This window comes from Impatiens glandulifera, chromosome 7 (genome assembly GCF_907164915.1).
Source record: "Impatiens glandulifera chromosome 7, dImpGla2.1, whole genome shotgun sequence".
Taxonomy (NCBI): domain Eukaryota; kingdom Viridiplantae; phylum Streptophyta; class Magnoliopsida; order Ericales; family Balsaminaceae; genus Impatiens; species Impatiens glandulifera.
Window position 1 is genome coordinate 43,851,784 of NC_061868.1, and position 18,910 is coordinate 43,870,693.

The following is an 18,910-nucleotide window of genomic DNA, read 5'->3' on the forward strand; positions in this document are numbered from 1 at the left end:
CCTTCCTTTATTTAAGAGATCGATATTATAAATCCACCAAAAATCACAATACAAGTGATTCTAAATGGATGATAAGTCGTGATATATATATAAGTTTTGGCTATGACAACAATCAAGCATCGGTCCATGTAATATTCATGAATCCCCGCTTATTTTTAGGGACGCCCAACGCTTTCCACACAGCTCTAGATGCATCAACGATATTGTTGTCACAAGGCGGTTGGTAATCGTGATCCTCATCACACCCTAAAGTCGAGTCGCACTCGTCTACAACCATAGCCTTAACGCTTCGTCCATTATTGGCGCTAACAATTATATAATTGTGGCACCTCTTCCCGTTGTTATACCATCCGGTAGAAAGGGCAACTATGGGGATGTCGTTTGAGTGGTACTTGTTGTCACATTCAGAAGGGGAACCGCCATCTTGGTCTTTTTGAAAACCGTTTAAGGTTAGAATTGCTTGAGTTTTAGAAGTTACAGTAGGGGAGCATTTGTAGGTGGAGTATAATTGACCTTGGTTGCAACATTCGGAATCATTATCTCGATTGCATTTGCCTGGAGGAGGCTTTTTTCCTCGGATTTTTCCATTAGGTTTGCAAACTTTTAATGATTCCGAGGCTTCAACGTGATCATGATAGTAATTGCATATTAATAATATGAGTAATACAAATACAAAGTTGCTCAAATTGATCGAGTGGTTGATCAGCTTCTTCATTTTGTTTGTGTGTGGAGAAGAATGGGTGCATGGCTACTATATATAGAGAGAACAATAGAGACTTAGTAATTTGCGCAGGCAACAGGTAATTTGATTCTTTTACTCAAGGGAAGACAACAAATACCAATGATAAAACAACTTAGTTTGACCTTGAATATGAAAGTTTAAATTGTGACATGATTTTACCTTATAATTCTATATTAAATTAGAAATAGTTTCATTGGAAAAAAAAAACCTATGAAATAAGTAACAATAAGTTATTCATTGAACAAATGTTTTTGGTTGTAGTGAACATTACTATTTGTGAACTTTTGATATTGTTTAAGTAACAATTTTAATAATTTATAATTAACTACTTAATTTGTTTTAAATGAATTTTCAATGTATTTTTATGGCTTTCTAAAAAATATGGATCACTAGGTTGTTTTGTTATTTTAAAAACAATTTATCTATTATTATGTCATAGCAAAAAAAAAATATTTTAATATTTTTTTTATGAGTGAAAAAATATTTCTTTAATCAAGTACTGCAATGTATACACGAAGATCACGCTTTCGTGATAAGATACATGAGCACAATTTTCATTAGAATGAAAAATAAATAGATCTTATCGACTTAAATACATTTCATGTACATACAAAAATGACAACCACCTTTAAGATTGGTAGATGATACATTCTTTTTACATAAGCCCAAACAACATTAAGGTTGTGCGAGGATTCAAGTATAATGATGAAGAATGATCTTATGATTGAGTACACGAAACTCAATAAATTTTGTGTCGAAATTAATTTGTCTTATCAACACGTACTTATAAACAATTACATTTTTTATTTAATATTGAGGTTTTTATTTGGAAAACCCTTATCTAATAAGTTACATACTTTTATTCACATGATATTTGTAATATATTAACACAAATTTGATTGGACCAATAAATATATACAAACTGTTGGAATCATAGTGAATCTTTAAGCAAGGTTGTTGAGGATCATGGGATAAAAGTTTATTGACGAAGACAAGCTAACAACTTTGTTATTAGTGGAGTAATGTTGGCTTATTAAGTTTTGTCAATATATATCATCATTCTAGTTAATTCTATTTTAAATTTAAATTTTCATCTAATTAAATACTTTATTTAATTCAAGGTCTTCATTATTTTATTTCAAAACATATTTTATATATATATATATATATATATATATTATTTGTATTTGAATGATAATGCTTAATTTGAATTTGTCCGGTTGAGAGTTAGGGTTAATTTGAATATATATGAGAGTAAATGAATACTTGAGTCGGATCGTAAGTTGACCCGACGATAAACTTGAAACGGTTAAAAATAAAATTATAAATGTTATAGGTATGTTTCGAACTTGCAACCTAACAAAAACAAGTACAACCCTTTAACCAACTAAGTTAATAAGACTTTATAAAATAATGCTTAATTTGATTGTCGGGTCGGAGAGCTGTGGTTAATTTGGATATATATGTGAGAGTAATGGATACTTAGTCGGATCGTGGGTTGACTCGCCCATAAACTTAAAACGGTTAAAAATAAAAGCATGTCGAAATGTATAATCGAATGTTTAAAAATACATCCTTAAAGACCGCAACAAAATTTCATGAAGGGTGAGCAAAATGTCGAAAGACATAGTCGAATGTTTAAATATGACAGTAATTAAGAATGATTAAGGTTAATAATGCATCATTGAAAGATAATTTAGATTATATATACGGGTGCAAGATATTTTATTAATGCATTTTTCAAATTTTATATACTCTATGAATTTATAAATATAAATAAATATTAAATTTGGATTAAATTTAATTTAAAATCAATTTATAAATTAAAATAATATTATTTTTATTTAAAATATTTATTTATAAATAATACTTTGTTTATATTTTTAGTCATGCATTTACTCAAATACATGCATGCTAGTTTTTATTAATTCAAGACAATTTTTATAATACAAACATTAGATGTCTTGATTTTTATTTCCTCATTTTTTTTTCTTTTTACATTTTTAATGATTTGTTTATGAATTTAACTCTGGACTAATTGTATGTAATTTAAATGAGATTTAATTAAAATTTAAATATAAAAATAAGAACATTGATATATGAGGTTGTTTATAACAAAAGCATATAAAAGAATAAATGTATAAACAAAATTATATATATAAAAGTAATAAAAAATTATTCTCCAAATAATTGGAAAGATTGGTTGATTATATTTTAAGAAAAAAAAAACATAAAATAAATATTACTTGAGATTTGAATAAGTCTAAATAATTATAGTCCACTATTCTAATTATTTTTTATTTATTTACTTAGTATTTGTACATTTTTTTTAATAGAATATGTTGCTGCTTAGCCCATTTTTTAAATTGGTTTGAGAAAATTTTAAACCTTAATATTTGATTAATTAATCAACTCCATTGATTGAGTTTGAATATCATTTGGTGAGTTATATAAGTTTTATTTGTCCATAAAAATAATTATAAAAAAATGCATATTAATTAGTTTTACAACAAATTATTTTTAGTTTTTACATAATCCAATGGTTAGAAAACTTAAGTATTAAAGAATATTTATGTAACAACTCTTTATTAATTGTAATTGAAACTGTTTAGGTCATTAAAGGTTTTTTTAATTTGTTTGATATTTATAAATAAAACATTTTATTTAAAATTTTAAAAATATCATATATGTTTATCCAAATAATTATAAAAGGTTGTTTTTTAATAAATTGAAATAATTAATATGATAAATGATAATTTAATTAATAATATATATATATATATATATATATATATATTAGGTGAAAAGCTCTCACTTGTTAAAGTGTCTCAGATATAATAAAGCTTAAAGGATTAATTAGAAACCGGTAAAGCGGGTTTTAGTTGAGAACTATAGCTTCACACATGCAAAGTCCCGAGTTTTGGGCTACCCTAGTTGTTCCCGTTAGAAAAAAGCTCGATATTTTTTGTTGCCTTAGGTTGAGTTAAAAGATTTAATAAAAAATAGTTTTGGTGAGGTTTGCCTTAGAACGAGTTAAAAAATTTAATAAAATATAGTTTTGGTGAGGTTTGAACCCAAAACTTGGTACTAAGTTTTTATATAGAACCACCATACTACAATATTTTATATTTAGAATTACAATATATTTAATTAAAACCTTACTATTTATAATAAATGGGCTACCTTCGAAAGTGGGCTGCCTTAGTCTGAAGGCTTGCCGGTTTTACTCTAGGGCCGGCCCTACACCCATGTTAGGTTGAGCCCGAAATAACGCAGTCATTTTTGTAATTTCATTTATTGGTCATAGCAAATATGGCCGTCCATAGACTAAGTTAGCTCACTTTGGAAAGTCTATTTATTAAAATGTAAAATATTTAGTTAAATTTATTGTAATTTTAAACATAAGAAGTTGTATCTTAGTAGTTTAAGATAAAAAAAAAAACTTATTTAATTATGGATTCAAATCTTATCAAAAATAATTTTTTTATTAAATTTTTAAACTCGACAAAGTAAAAAATAATATCGACATTTCTTTCAACCATGAAAACAGTAAGAAGATTCTTAGTGGAATACAAGTTTGCTCCCCTTATTATTGCTCTATCTTTTTATTATTATTACTTATATTTTTAATATATATTTATTTAATCTAAAATAATAAAAAGATAATAAAGAAGTGTGTATTCTTTTTAGGTGGAAAAAATAAAAGTTTAGCATTTGTATTTTTTTAATTTTAAAGTGGAAAGAATAAATGTTTTGTTATCATATTACTATATTATTATATTATTACTCTATCTTTGATATATATTTAATTAGAAAATATTGTTAGGTAAATAGAATAAAAGTTTCTTCTCCTATTATTATTCATATCTTTAAATATATTTATTTACTCTGAAACAAATAATAATAAAAGTTTCACCCTCTTATTTTTATTCATATCTTCCATATTTTAATTCTACTCACCATCATTAATAAAAAAAAAAAATCATAGAATTCATATAGTGTTTAATTTTTTTAGAATAAATTATTTTATAAAACTAAATTATTTAAATTTTCAATTAATTAAATCATATTAATGTATTTTTATATTTAAAATTTAAATATTATAAAAATAGAATAAGAATATAAGGTAAACACTAAAAATTTCGTTACAATGTTATCTATTGTTATTCTATCTTTTATATACATATTTAAAAAAAAAAAAAAAAAGTAAACATAGGTGTATTTTTTAATTTTTAGTTAGAGAGAATACAAATTTCACTTTCCTATTTACTCTAATTTTCATATATATTTCTTTAGTTTTAAAATACAAAAGATAATAAACACATGTATATTTTAATTTTCAGTTACAAAGAATAAAAATTCACTTTTATATCATTACTCATATCCTTTATATTTTAATTTTGTTCACAATCATTAAAAAATAAATTAATAAAGTGTCACCAAATTTATTTAATTTTTGGGTTTTAATTAATTAAATTACACTAATAAAAATTTATATTTAAAATTTAAATATTATAAAAATAAAATGAGAATACAAGGTAAACACGTCTATATATTTTTTATTTTTAAGTGGAATGATTAATGGCTTTCTTATTATTATTACTCATATATACGTGTATACTTGACACTAAAAAAACAACATGAATATATAACAAAACATGCACCGACAAAAACAACACGTATATATAACAAAACAACACAACAAGTGTATATTTTAATTTTTAGGTGAAAATAATTAAAGTTTCGCTCTTATAACATTACTCATATGTTTCCTTTATTAACTTTGTTCATAGTCATTGAAACTTTTTTAATAAAATGTCACATAATTTGTTTAATGTTTGAATTTTTAACTAATTAAATCATACTAATATAATTTTATATTTAAAATTTAAATATTATAAAAATAAAATAAGAATATAAGGTAAACACGTGTATATATTTTTAATTTTTTTATTATTACTCATATCTTTCGTATATATTTACTTAAAAAAAATAATAAAGACAATTAATGTGTATATTTTAAATTTTAGTTGAAAGAATTTTTTTTTACTATCTTTTTATATATATATATATATATATATATTTACAAACAAAAAATTATAAACACGTGTATATTTTTAATTCACTCATATATCATTACTCATATTTTTCATATATTAACTTTGTTCATCTTCATTCAAACAAAATAAAGTGTCACAAAATTTGTTTAATATTTGAATTTTTAATTAATTAAATTATACTAATATATATTATAAAATAAAATACAAATACAAGGTAAAGACGTGTGTATATTTTTTATTTTCTTATTACTCGTATCTTTTATATATATTTACTTTAAAAAAATTAGTAAATATGTGTGGATATTTTAAATTTTAGTTAAAAAGAATTAAAATTTCACTATCCTATTATTATTCCATCTTTTATATATATTTATTAACTCTGACAAAATAAAACGTGGATATTCATATATTTTATAAATATTTATTTAAAAGAAAAATGATAAACACATGTATATATTTTAAATTTTTAGGTGGAAATAATACAAGTTTCACTCTTATTATGGCAATATGAGTGGAAACTAATGAGTTTGAGTCCTAAAAATTCTGATTATAAAAATAAAATAAGAATATAAATTAAACACTTCTGTATATTTTGATTTTATTTTTAGGTAGAATGATTAAAAGTTTGATTTCTTATTATTACTCTATCTTTTGTATATATTTATTTACTTTTACATAGATAACATAAAGATAGTAAACACTGTATATTTTTATTTTTTTTATGTGAAAAGAATTAAAGTTTGTTATCTATTATTACTTTTAGTCGAAAGTTTGCAACACGTGTATTTTTCTAATTTTAGTTATAGAGAATAAAGTTTTTTGAATTTTTAATTAATTAAATCATACTAATATATTATTATATTTAAATTTTAAATATTATAAAAATAAAATAAGAATATAAGGTAAACATGTGTATATTTTTAAATATGGATGAAATGAATAAAAATTTACTTTCTTATTATTATTTATATTTTTTATATATATTTACTTACAAAAATAGTAAACACGTGCATATATTTTAAATTTTAGTTATAAATAATAAAATTTCACTATTTTATTATTCCTCTATTTTTATATATATTTATTTACTCTAATAAAACAGAAAAATAATAAATACATATATATTTAAGTGGAAAAATTAAAATTAACTCCTTATTATTAGTTTTAACTTAAAGATATTAAAAAAGATAGTAACAAATGTACAATTTTTATTTTTTAGTCAGAGAATAAAAATTTCACTCTTTTATCATTATTCTTATCTTTCCTCTATTAACTTTGTTCACTATTATTAAAAAAGAATGTCACACAATTTTTTTCATGTTTGATTTTTTTAAAATTAAATTATTTTTTAAAACTAAATTATTTGAGCTTTTAATTAATTAAATCATAATAATATATTTTTATATTAAAATTTTAAATATTATAAAATAAAATAAGAATATAAGTTAAATAAGTATGTATATTTTTAATTTTTAGGTTATACAATAAAAATTTGTTTTCTTATTATTATTCATATATTTTAAATATATTTATTTAAAAGAAAAATAGTAAACACTTGTATATATTTTAAATTTTTAAGTGAAAATAATATAAGTTTCACTCTTATTATTACCTAGGTAATATGAGTGAATCCTAATCCTAAATTTCTAAGAGTCAAAATTCTGATTTTAAAAATAAAATAAAAATATAAATTAAACACTTATGTATATTTTGTTTTTATTTTTAAATGGAATGATTAAAAGTTTGATTTCTTATTATTATCTTATCTTTTATATATATTTATTTATATTTACATAACATATAACATAAAACATAAAGATAATAAACACGTCTATATTTTTAATTTTTTTATGCAAAAAAAAATTAAAGTTTGTTATCCTATTATTAGTTTTAGCCAAAGTTTGCAACACGTGTGTTTTTCTAATTTTTAGTTATAGAGAATAAAGTTTTTTGAATTTTTAATTAATTAAATATACTAATATATTATTATATTTAAATTTTAAATATTATAAAAATAAAATAAGAATATAAGGTAAATACATGTGTATATTTTTAAATTTGAATGAAATGAATAAAAAATTGTTTTCTTATTATTACTTATATTTTATATATATATTTACTTAAAAAAAATAGTAAACACTGTATATATTTTAAATTTTAGTTATAAATAATAAAATTTCACTGACGACCTGTTATTCCTTTATTTTTATATATATTTATTTACTCTAACAAAATAGAAAATTAATAAATACATATATATTGAGGTGAAAAGAATTAAAGTTAGCTCCCTGTTATTACTTTTAACTGTTTAAAAAGATAGTAACCACATGTATTCTTTTTTAATTTTTAAATAGAAAGAATAAAAGTTTTGTCGTATATATTTATTTTAAAAGTTGTAATTTATAATTTTTAGTTCGAGAATAAAAGTTTCACTCCCTTGTCATTACTTCTATCTTTCATATATTAATTTTGTTCACAATTATTAAAAAAAAATGTCACACAATTTTTATAATGTTTGATTTTTTAAAACTAAATTATTTTATAAAACTAAATTATTTGAGCTTTTAATTAATTAAATTATAATAATATATTTTTATATTAAAAATTTAAATAGTATAAAATAAAATAAGAATATAAGGTAAATAAGTGTGTATATTTTTAATATTAGGTTATATGTATATATTTTTAATTTTAGGTGGAAATAATACATGTTTAACTTTTATTATTATCGAGATAATGAGTATATACTAATCTTAAATTCCTGAGTTTGAGTTTGAGTCAGTTAAAATTCTTATTATAAAAATAAAATAAGAATATAAATTAAAACTTCTGTATATTTTATTTTTATTTTTAGGTAGTACGATGAAAAGTTTGATTTCTTATTATTATTCTATCTTTCTTTTATATATATATATATTTATTTATTTTTACATGTTAATAAACAAGTGTATATTTTTAATTTTTTTTTATGCACAAAAAAAATTAAAGTTTGTTATCCTATTATTACTTTTAACCGAAAGATAGTAACACTATATAAAATTTTACTATCCTATTATTCATCTATTTTTTAGTTATAGAGAATAAAGTTTTTTTTTTTATATATTTTAAATTTTAGTTATAAATAATAAAATTTTAATATCCTATTATTCCTCTATTTTTATATATATTTATTTACTCTAACAAAAACAAAAAACTTATATTTAAGTGAAAAGAATTAAAGTTTGCTCCCCTATTATTACCCCTATTATTAAAGTACCGAAAGATAGTAACCACGTGTATTTTATTAATTTTTAGGTAGAAAGAATAAAATTTTTGTCGTATATATTAAGTGGAAAGAATTAAAGGTTGCTCCCCTATTATTATTTTTATCGGAAAGATAGTAACCACGTGTATTCTTTTTTTAATTTCTAGGTAGAAAGAATAAAAATTTTGTCGTATATATTTATTTTAATAAACATATAGTAACACGTGTGTAATTTTTGATTTTTTTAAAATTAAATTATTTTATAAAACTAAATTATTTGAGCTTTTAATTAATTAAATCATAATAATATATTTTTATATTAAAAGTTTAAATATTATAAAAACATTTTAATTAATTAATTAAATAATTTAATATAAAGAAAAAAAATATATGTAAAATTTTAATAAATAATTAAAAAAAAAGACATTAATAATTGTTGAAAATGTTATTAAATGTTATTTATTAATGTAGAGCTTAACCCTAGTGATAATAAAACAAGATATTTTATATAAAACCAATTCAAATTTACTAGACGTTTGAGTTCAAAAAGCAGAGGTGGCAGTGTGACACTCACCCACTATATATACAGCATATCGCCGTTGCGCCGCTCCCACCGCTGCTTGTCTCCTCCTCACCAAACTCGCCGCTTTTCTCCATACAAGAAAGAGCTTATTCTTGTATTGAAGAAACAAGAAACTTATACGAAAATGGTGGCTTCAAAAGTTACAGACTATGAAGAAATCCGTCGCAAGAGATTGGAAGAGAACAAGAAAAGAATGCAAGAACTCAATCTCGATAAGCTTGCTCTAGCTGTTCGATCCGTACCCAGTCCTAAAACCTCTCCCGTCTGTTTCATTCCTTTTCCTGTTTAGTTATTTTGTTTTCTTTTTTATACTCATCTCATTTTGCTCTGTTTTGTGTTGAAATAGATGAAGAGGGTGAAACCAAGGCAATCTCTGCAGCTATCAGATCCCTCCGCAGTAAGGAGATCCAGCCGCGTCGCCGGAAAACCTCCCCTTAGCTACAAGGAAGTGAGCTCTCTTTTTCTATGTTTCTCTCCCCCCTTCCTCTTTAGTTTTTTTGCAAGATTGACTGATTTCTAGTTTTTCAATAGGACCCAATAGAACCACTAGGGAGGTTCAAAAGGTTAGTACATCCCATCTTGATATATAGTCCAAATCTTGAATCTTTCATTAAAACAAAAAATGATGACTGTATTTTGTTTCTTATGGATTCTAGTTGTAGAGGTTATATGAATAACCCAAGGGATATGTTGAATCGAGTTTTTGCATCAAATGAGGAAAGAATGTACTCGTTAGCTAAGGCAGAGGAGTTGCAATCAAGTTTGGAAATGGGTATGCCAAGCTTTGTGAAACCTATGCTTAAATCTCATGTGACTGGTGGGTTTTGGCTGGTAAGTTTCATCACTCTCTGTAAAGTCTTAACAAATGAAAAAAAAAACAAAACATAGCAATTCATTGAGTTTGATGTGATTTTTAGGGTCTTCCTGTCTACTTTTGCCATCAAAACCTTCCAAAAGATGATAAGATCATAACCTTGACGGATGAGAATGGAAATGAATGGTCCACTAAGTATCTTCTCAGAAAAACTGGACTTAGTGGTGGCTGGAAAGGTTTTGCAGTTGATCATGAATTAGTTGATGGAGATGCATTGGTTTTCCAATTGACCAGTCCTACAGACTTCAAGGTGATTTGTTTTTTCTTACACTTTTGTAGAAATAATCAAAATTTGATTCAATTTAATACGTTCCTTTTGTTCTAAAGGTGTACATTATAAGGGTTAATCAAGCTAATGATAGCGACGAGTCTTCTTTGGATGTTACAAATGGTCATGACAATGCAAAGTGAAATGGAAAGCTTGTTGTTGTAAATTGGTTGCTAAGAGGTATAACTGTCATCAAAAGTGATTGTTTCTTTTCAATTCTTTGGTTAATTCATAACTCATACTTGTATTATTTCCACTGGTTACATATGACAGGATGTGATGTGATGTTATGTTGTAATCAAGATCTGGATTCACTAATCAAGAATTTTGGAGATGCTAATGGAGAATTTTATGCTTATGACCTTTTATTGGATGTATCCTCTCTTTTTGTTCTTTTTCTTAAGAAGGGCTAGTAGTTTATCTAATGTAATAATTATGGTCCGGGACAATAATTTAGTGGGTTGAGACATTATTAGCTTTATTGTTGTAAAAATATGTAGAAGAAAAGAAGAAAACTAGAAGTATTATTGAATGTCTCAGTATTAATTTCACTAAGAAAATCGTAAGTTGAAACGGGTATAATTGTATGAGAATTCAATAAGAAACCGCCAGAATAAATTAATTTCCTATAAGAAATGTTGAAGATATAAAAGTTTGTTTCTTAGTTAATTTTGAAATATCATTGAACTCTATATATGGATTTTCAATAACATGAGGTATAGGGGTCAGCATCTTTTCAACTTGCCTGATTGAAGTAATAGAGCAAATATTTTAACCAAAGCTTTGACCCCTTTTTTGCTCCCTTCTAGCAAACTAACAACTATTAAAGGCAAGCTTGGTGTTTTTGTTCATGCATATTATAAACCTTAAACTATTAGAGTGAAAGAATGGAGAAGATCATTAGCTCAGGAGTATGTTTTGTGACTATGCTTTTGCTTTTAACTCATTGTCTAGTAATCGAAGCTCAAACATGTAGACCGAGTGGAAGAATCATAGGTAAGAAACCTCCTTCGAATCAATGCAACCAAGAGAATGACTCTGATTGTTGTATTCAAGGAAAACCTTACACGACTTACAAATGTTCACCGTCGATTACAAGTAGTACTAAGGCGGTCCTTACTCTCAACAGTTTTCAGAAGGGTGGGGATGGGGGAGGCCCATCTGAATGTGACAACCAATATCACTCGGACGACACTCCTGTTGTTGCATTGTCCACCGGATGGTACAACAACGGGAAGAGGTGCCTTAATGATGTTATTGTTAGTGCAAATGGAAAAAGTGTAAGGGCAAAAGTGGTGGACGAGTGCGATTCAACAATGGGATGCGATAGCGATCATGACTATCAGCCCCCGTGTCCCAACAACATTGTAGATGCGTCTAAAGCTGTGTGGAAAGCTTTGGGAATTCCTGAAGGAGATTGGGGCGAGCTCGATATTACATGGACAGATGCTTGAGGACATTTCAACACTATGGTTTATCTTAAACATGTCACACCTACTTTATTATGTTACCCCATGTCATTTTGTTGAATGTGTGTTAACCAATGTTCCAACAATCCAACCATGTTTATAAAGAAGTATATGTATTGTTACATCATCTATAATATAAATTAATGTATTCAAATGATAAATATTATCTAAAATAAGTAAACTATTTTTCTTGTGATTATGAACTTAAAATTATAGTACTTTATATATTTATAATAATTTTCACCCATCTCACCACTTATATATAATTTGTCCTTTTTATTATTCTTCCTCCTTTTAATTCAACTATATCAAAATAAGCAAACAATGAAAAATTAAAAATAGATAATCAAAATAAAGAGCCAATCATCCAAAACATTATTATAGTCATAATAGTTTAGGATTTAAGCTTTAGTACTCTAATTATCTCTTAATTTATATGAGAAGAAAAAGGTAAAATAACTCATTGAAAATTGATTGTTTTTAATATAATTGATGAGGTTGATTTATTGAATAAACAACTTTTGAATAATGTATTGAAAATTGGAATGAACAATTTAATGTGTATCTTAATGGCTGAGTTGTTCAATAAATATATTAGATGTATTCAAAGCACATTTATGATAACAAATATCAAAACAATAAAAATTAACATTTCAAAAGAAAAGTTACTAGTAACTTAAAAAAATTAAATTTAGTTCAAATAATAAAAGTCTTGTTAAAAAGACTAAAATTTTTAAGTTCAATGTTAAATTTTAATGGAGTTTTAACTTAATATATATATATATATATATATATATATATATATATATATATATATATATATATATAAAAGACAATGACAATTAAATAACTACCTTTCCTTTTTTTATTTATCATTTAGGGTAGAAATATTGGCTACAATTTTGTTTTTACTACAAGGCAATGAATTCAATTCTAGCTTTTGAATTACACATCAAACCATCGGTTCATCTTGCCTAAATAAACCAATTATATAAACCAAAGTTGACCTCTTTGTTGATCTCTTCTAGTAAAGTGCCAAATCATTAGCATTTTCAAATAATTTTCTAACTATTGTTAAATTGATAAGACCCTATAAAAGCCAAGCCTGGTGCACTAGTTTTGCATACTATCAACCTAAAACCATTACAAAGGGAGAGAATGGAGAAAATCATCAACTCAAAAACATGCTTTGTGGCTTTGCTTTTGCTTTTAACTCATTGTCTTGTAACCGAAGCTCAAACATGTAGACCGAGTGGAAGAATCATAGGCAAGAAACCGAGTGGACAATGCAACCGAGAGAATGATTCCGACTGTTGCATCCAAGGGAAACCTTACAAGACCTACAAATGTTCACCACCAATTACAAGTAATACTAAAGCGGTACTAACTCTCAACAGTTTCCAGAAGGGTGGTGATGGGGGAGGCCCATCTGAATGCGACAACCAATATCATTCAGACGACACCCCTGTCGTGGCACTATCCACTGGATGGTACAACAATGGGAAAAGGTGCCTAAATGACGTTATTATAAGCGCAAATGGAAAAAGTGTAAGGGCAAAGGTGGTGGACGAGTGCGACTCCACCATGGGATGTGATAGCGATCACGACTATCAACCCCCTTGTCCTAACAACATTGTAGATGCCTCCAAAGCTGTATGGAAAGCTTTGGAAATCCCTGAAGGAGACTGGGGTGATCTCGATATCACATGGACCGATGCTTGAGTACTTCTCAACATTGTGACAAGCTGAACTTTTATATATATGTGTCTACTCCAAAGTATACTACTTTATGTTATACTATGCTTATTTTTATGGTTATGTGATGTCTTTATGTAAGTCTTGTTTTTACTGAAAAAATTTAAATACAATATATGTTTGTCAAAAATTGATTTCCTTGGTTTCATTCTTGTAAACCACCTTTATATCTTTGTTTTTAAGTGATCCATTATAAAAGTTAATTAAGTCAATACAAATATTGTTAGGAGAAGATTTATCATATATAAAAGTTTTTGGTTACAACTAAGAGTAACATTAAAACGATAAACAACATTGTGGTCATATAAAACTATATCATAGAACTAAAACACCTCTTTAGCTATAGTTATAAATAGTTACATATTTAGCAACCATCAATTCATAACTCTTTTCCACTGTGATTTTTTTGAGATAGTTTGAAGACTATTAGACAATTAAAGACTTGCTATAATAAATTGACACTAATATTATTGATTTAGAAAAAGTGTATGTCTCCCTAAAGAATAAATTAAGAATAGTTGAGCAATCAATCGTATTTACATTGTTGATCTTTTTTGAAATGATAAATTGCTCCATAAATTTTTAAGAGATCGCAATATAAATACTAAAATTTCTACGTTAAAATTGGTTAAATTCAAGTTATGATAATAATTGTTAAGATTAAGGGGACTATGACTGTGGATTGTGAGACTAGTTCTCTTTTAATTCAAAAAAATATAAAAATAATACTGATTAAGATCGATTGAAATACAGCTTAATAAATCAACCAAAATTTACTAAACACATTACATTTATGATTGTAACTAACAGAATTAGAAGAAAATAAACTTCAACAAGACTTATATGAACTTTAAAACACATGTGAAATCTTTTATTAATTTTAAATAAAAGTTATTAAAACAATCTACCACTCCAAAAAGATATCATTTATTTCTCGGTAAATATAGAAAAAAATGTGAAACATATTGTGTATAGTTATTAACCTATACTAAGAGACTAAAAGTCACCGAGAATTTACTTAAACGTCTTAAGTTGAAATAAAAATATTATTAAATCAAACCAACTTCTTAAATAAATAAATAAATCTGATTAAGATATTTTAAATCATTTATGGCAGAAATTTTGGCAAGAATTTTGTTTTTGCACATGAAAGCGTTGCAGAGGATACAAGGCATTGAATTGAAATATGGATTTTTCAAAACTAATCGATATGTTTAACTTGCGTGATTGAAGCAACAAAACCATTATTATATAAATTAACCAAAGTTGACCCCTTTCTTGATCCATTAAAGCAAACTGCCAATTAAATCATCAAAAATCTTTTAAATAATTTGCTAATTAACTCCTATAAAAGCCAAACATTGTGCACTTCATTTCTTACTATCTCAACCTTTAAGTTTAAAGAAATAGAGCAATATAGAGAATGATGAAAATCATCAACTCAAAAACATGCTTTGTGGCCTTACTTTTAGAAGAAAGATAGTAAGAAGATAAGATAGAGAGAAGATTAGAATTGATATTGTGTATATTATTGATAAACAATAGACATATATATATACATGAAATGGGAAAATGAAAAGTCTAAGACTATGAAAAGCTAAGAATATAAAAAGCTAGAAATACGAAAAGTTTTTAAATAATAAATGAGGAATTAATTATTTGGTTTAATATCCTCCCGCAAACGAAACGGAGTGGCACACACCGTGAGTTTGTCACGTAATAGAGCAAAACGGTTTGTCGCAAGTCCTTTGGTGAGTATATCTGCAATTTGATTATCAGTAGGTATGTACCGGATGGTGAGAGATTTTTGAGCAACACGTTCACGGACAAAGTGAAAATCAATCTCTATATGTTTTGTACGAGCATGGAAGACAGGATTGGCGGTGAGAAAGGCAGCACCAATATTATCACACCAGAGAGTGGGAGGTTGAATGAGAGAGACACGAAGTTCTTGTAGTAGAGATTGAAGCCAAATGAGTTCAGCAGTGGCATGGGCTAGAGCTCGGTATTCAGATTCTGTGCTAGATCGAGCAACAACCTGTTGTTTCTTGGAATTCCACGAGATAATATTATCACCCAAAAATATGCAATAACCTGTTGTAGAACGCCGGTCGTCAGGACAACCAGCCCAATCAGAGTCAGAAAAGGCAGAAAGTTCAATTGATGATGATGGACGAATAAGAAGTCCATGATGAGACGTGTTACGAAGATAACGAATAATTCTTTTTACAGCAGTCCAATGAGTGGTAGTAGGTGACTGCATAAATTGACAAGCACGATTAACAGCAAATGAAATATCTGGTCGAGTATTAGTTAAATATTGTAAAGCTCCAACAGTACTGCGATAGAGAAATGGATCAGGGAGAATGTCACCATCATGTCGAGATAAGGATGACCCAGAAGATATTGGGGTATGAAGAGGTTTTGAGTCACTCATATTGGCTCGAAGGAGAATGTCTTTAATATATTTGGATTGAGATAGAAAAATACCAGAGGTAGAACGATGAACTTCAAAACCAAGAAAGTAGTGTAGTGGTCCCAAATCTTTGATGGGAAAAAGATTGTTGAGTTGAGAGATAATGGAGGAGATGTGAGAAGAGGAGTTGCTAGTAAAGATGATATCATCCACGTAAACAAGAAAAAATGATGTAGTATTGGGAGAGTGATGAATGAATAAAGATGTATCGTTTTTGGATTCATGAAAACCAAGGGAAAGAAGAGCAGTTTTCAGAGTAGTATGCCATTCACGAGGGGCTTGTTTGAGACCATAGAGGGCTTTGTGAAGTTTGCACACATGGTTAGGATAATCAGGATGAATACAACCAGGCGGTTGAGACATAAACACTTCTTCCTTGAGAGTTCCGTGTAAAAAGGCATTGCTGACATCAAGTTGATGAATTGGCCATTGTTGAGTGACAGCAAGAGATAAGATAGTCCGGATAGTAGTATGTTTTACAACCGGGCTAAAAGTCTCTAGATAATCAATGCCTTCTTGTTGATGAAAACCTTTTGCAACTAACCGAGCTTTGTGTCGTTCAATGGAACCATCAGCTTTTTGTTTGACTTTAAAAATCCATTTGCACCCCACAATATTCTGAGAGGATTGAGGAACAAGAGTCCACGTCTTGTTTTGAATGAGGGCATTAAACTCATTTGCCATAGCAGAACGCCATTGGGGATCTTTGTTGGCAGCGGAAAAACATGTTGGTGGAGAGATGGAGATTGTGGCAAGATTTGCATTATGAAGAGCACGAGTTTTAGCACGTGTGATCATATGATGAGAAGAGCATTCCGGAGCATGAATGGCGGTGGAGAGCCCACGTGTATGAATGGGTGAGTTAGGTGAGTTGTCTAGTGAAGGTAGATTATTGGTGGTTGGTGATGGTGGGGGTTCATATGATGAGGAATTAGATGAGGTTGAGGGTTCATATGAAGAGGAATGAGATGATGATGGTGTTTCATTAATTGGTGAATTAGATAGGGTGATTTGGGGAGAAGTAGAAGTAGGTAATGGAGATGATGGGATGGTTGTTTGAGATGTGGGGATAGGTATATTTATGAATGATATTGGTGATGGTGGTTCAGATGGAGGATTGGTTTGGTTTGATAGAGTTGAAAAAGGGAATGTTTGCTCATCAAAAGTAACATGCCGTGAAATGTAGATACGGCCAGTAGGAATATGTAGACATCGATATCCTTTATGATCGGGACTGTAGCCAATAAACGTGCACCGAATGGATTTAAAGTCCATTTTGTGTTGATTGTATGGTCTCATTAGAGGATAACATGCACATCCGAAAACCTTCATAAATGCATAATCAGGTGTTCGTTTATACAAACATTCATATGGAGACTTATTCCTCAAGACGGGTGTAGGAAGTCGGTTGATGAGAAAAGCAGCAGTGAGACAAGCATCATCCCAATATTCATATGGCATGGATGATTGAGCTATTAATACTTGATATATCTCAGTTAGATGACGGATTTTCCGTTCAGCAACACCATTCTGTTCGCTTGTGTATGGACAAGAAAGACGATGTTGAATTCCATTGAGTTCAGTTAAGGATCCAAAATTACGGTATTCACCACCCCCGTCAGTTTGAAGTATTTTGATCTTCTTGTTGAACTGATTTTCTACCAAAGCTTTGAATTTCGTAAATGTAATTAAAACATCGGATTTCTTTTGGATGGGATAAACCCATGTGAAGCGGCTAAAGTCATCAACAAAATGAACAAAGTAGCGGCAACCTGAGTTTGAAAAAACCGGAGATGGACCCCATACATCAGAATAAATTAAATCAAGTGGAGCATTAGTTCGTGACGATGAGACATTGAAAGGCAATTTATGTGCTTTCCCTAACTGACAAGCTTCACAAAATGGAACATTTTTATTTCCAATTATTGGTAACATGAAACGTGAAATAAGAAATGATGTGGTTGAAGCTGATGGATGCCCCAAACGATGATGCCATGTTGTTGCTGATGATCGGGTGCCAATAAGAGCTTGTTTATTTGTAGGTGCCGGAGAAAGATAATATAGCCCGTCTTTAAGTTTGCCCCGAAGTACCTCTATCTTCGTATTGCGGTCCTTTACCGAACAATATGATGGATGAAATTCAAAGAAGACGTTATTATCGGCAGTAAAACGAGCAATGCTCAAAAGATTTTTCGATATGTGAGGTACATGCAAAATATTTCGTAAATGTAGTGGTTTTGGCACAGAATTAATCTTGGAGTTGCCAATATTAGAAATTGACAAAGACTCACCATTACCAACAATTATTTTTTCATTACCTTGATAAGGAGAATGAGTATGAAGGTTTTCCAGATCAGAAGTAATATGATCTGATGCACCCGAATCGGCGTACCAAGCGGGGTCGGAGATAACCGTTGTTGATGCCATCATTGCTGTATG

At 27.6% G+C, this 18,910-nt stretch overlaps 3 protein-coding genes across 3 annotated transcripts; 2 read left to right on the forward strand and 1 right to left on the reverse strand.

Annotated features, from left to right (window-relative positions):
• Positions 1-112: 112 nt before the first annotated feature.
• On the reverse strand, positions 113-715 carry LOC124910014 (kiwellin-1-like). The gene has a single exon (XM_047450638.1). It carries the CDS (start codon positions 713-715, stop codon positions 113-115), a length of 603 nt encoding a protein of 200 aa, XP_047306594.1.
• Positions 716-9,643: 8,928 nt separating this feature from the next.
• LOC124910431 (B3 domain-containing protein At3g19184) lies at positions 9,644-11,296 on the forward strand. Its single transcript, XM_047451072.1, has 7 exons — positions 9,644-9,891; positions 9,976-10,077; positions 10,161-10,192; positions 10,286-10,460; positions 10,547-10,753; positions 10,831-10,951; positions 11,045-11,296. Exons 1-6 carry the CDS (start codon positions 9,754-9,756, stop codon positions 10,912-10,914), a joined length of 738 nt encoding a protein of 245 aa, XP_047307028.1. The 5' UTR covers positions 9,644-9,753; the 3' UTR covers positions 10,915-10,951; positions 11,045-11,296.
• A 362-nt stretch (positions 11,297-11,658) lies between these two features.
• Positions 11,659-13,962, forward strand: LOC124910015. The gene is made up of 2 exons (XM_047450639.1): positions 11,659-12,219; positions 13,480-13,962. The coding sequence occupies exons 1-2, from the start codon at positions 11,659-11,661 to the stop codon at positions 13,960-13,962; spliced, it is 1,044 nt and encodes a 347-aa protein (XP_047306595.1).
• Positions 13,963-18,910: the final 4,948 nt, after the last annotated feature.

Coding starts and splice junctions, on each gene's coding strand:
- LOC124910015 (XM_047450639.1), top strand. CDS start 11,659: ATGGAGAAGATCATTAGCTCAGGAGTATGTTTTGTGACTATGCTTTTG. Junction 12,220..13,479: donor TCGATATTACATGGACAGAT/GCTTGAGGACAT, acceptor ACCGAAGCTCAA/ACATGTAGACCGAGTGGAAG.
- LOC124910014 (XM_047450638.1), bottom strand. CDS start 715: ATGAAGAAGCTGATCAACCACTCGATCAATTTGAGCAACTTTGTATTT.
- LOC124910431 (XM_047451072.1), top strand. CDS start 9,754: ATGGTGGCTTCAAAAGTTACAGACTATGAAGAAATCCGTCGCAAGAGA. Junction 10,078..10,160: donor CTCCCCTTAGCTACAAGGAA/GTGAGCTCTCTT, acceptor GTTTTTCAATAG/GACCCAATAGAACCACTAGG. Junction 10,754..10,830: donor CCAGTCCTACAGACTTCAAG/GTGATTTGTTTT, acceptor TTTGTTCTAAAG/GTGTACATTATAAGGGTTAA.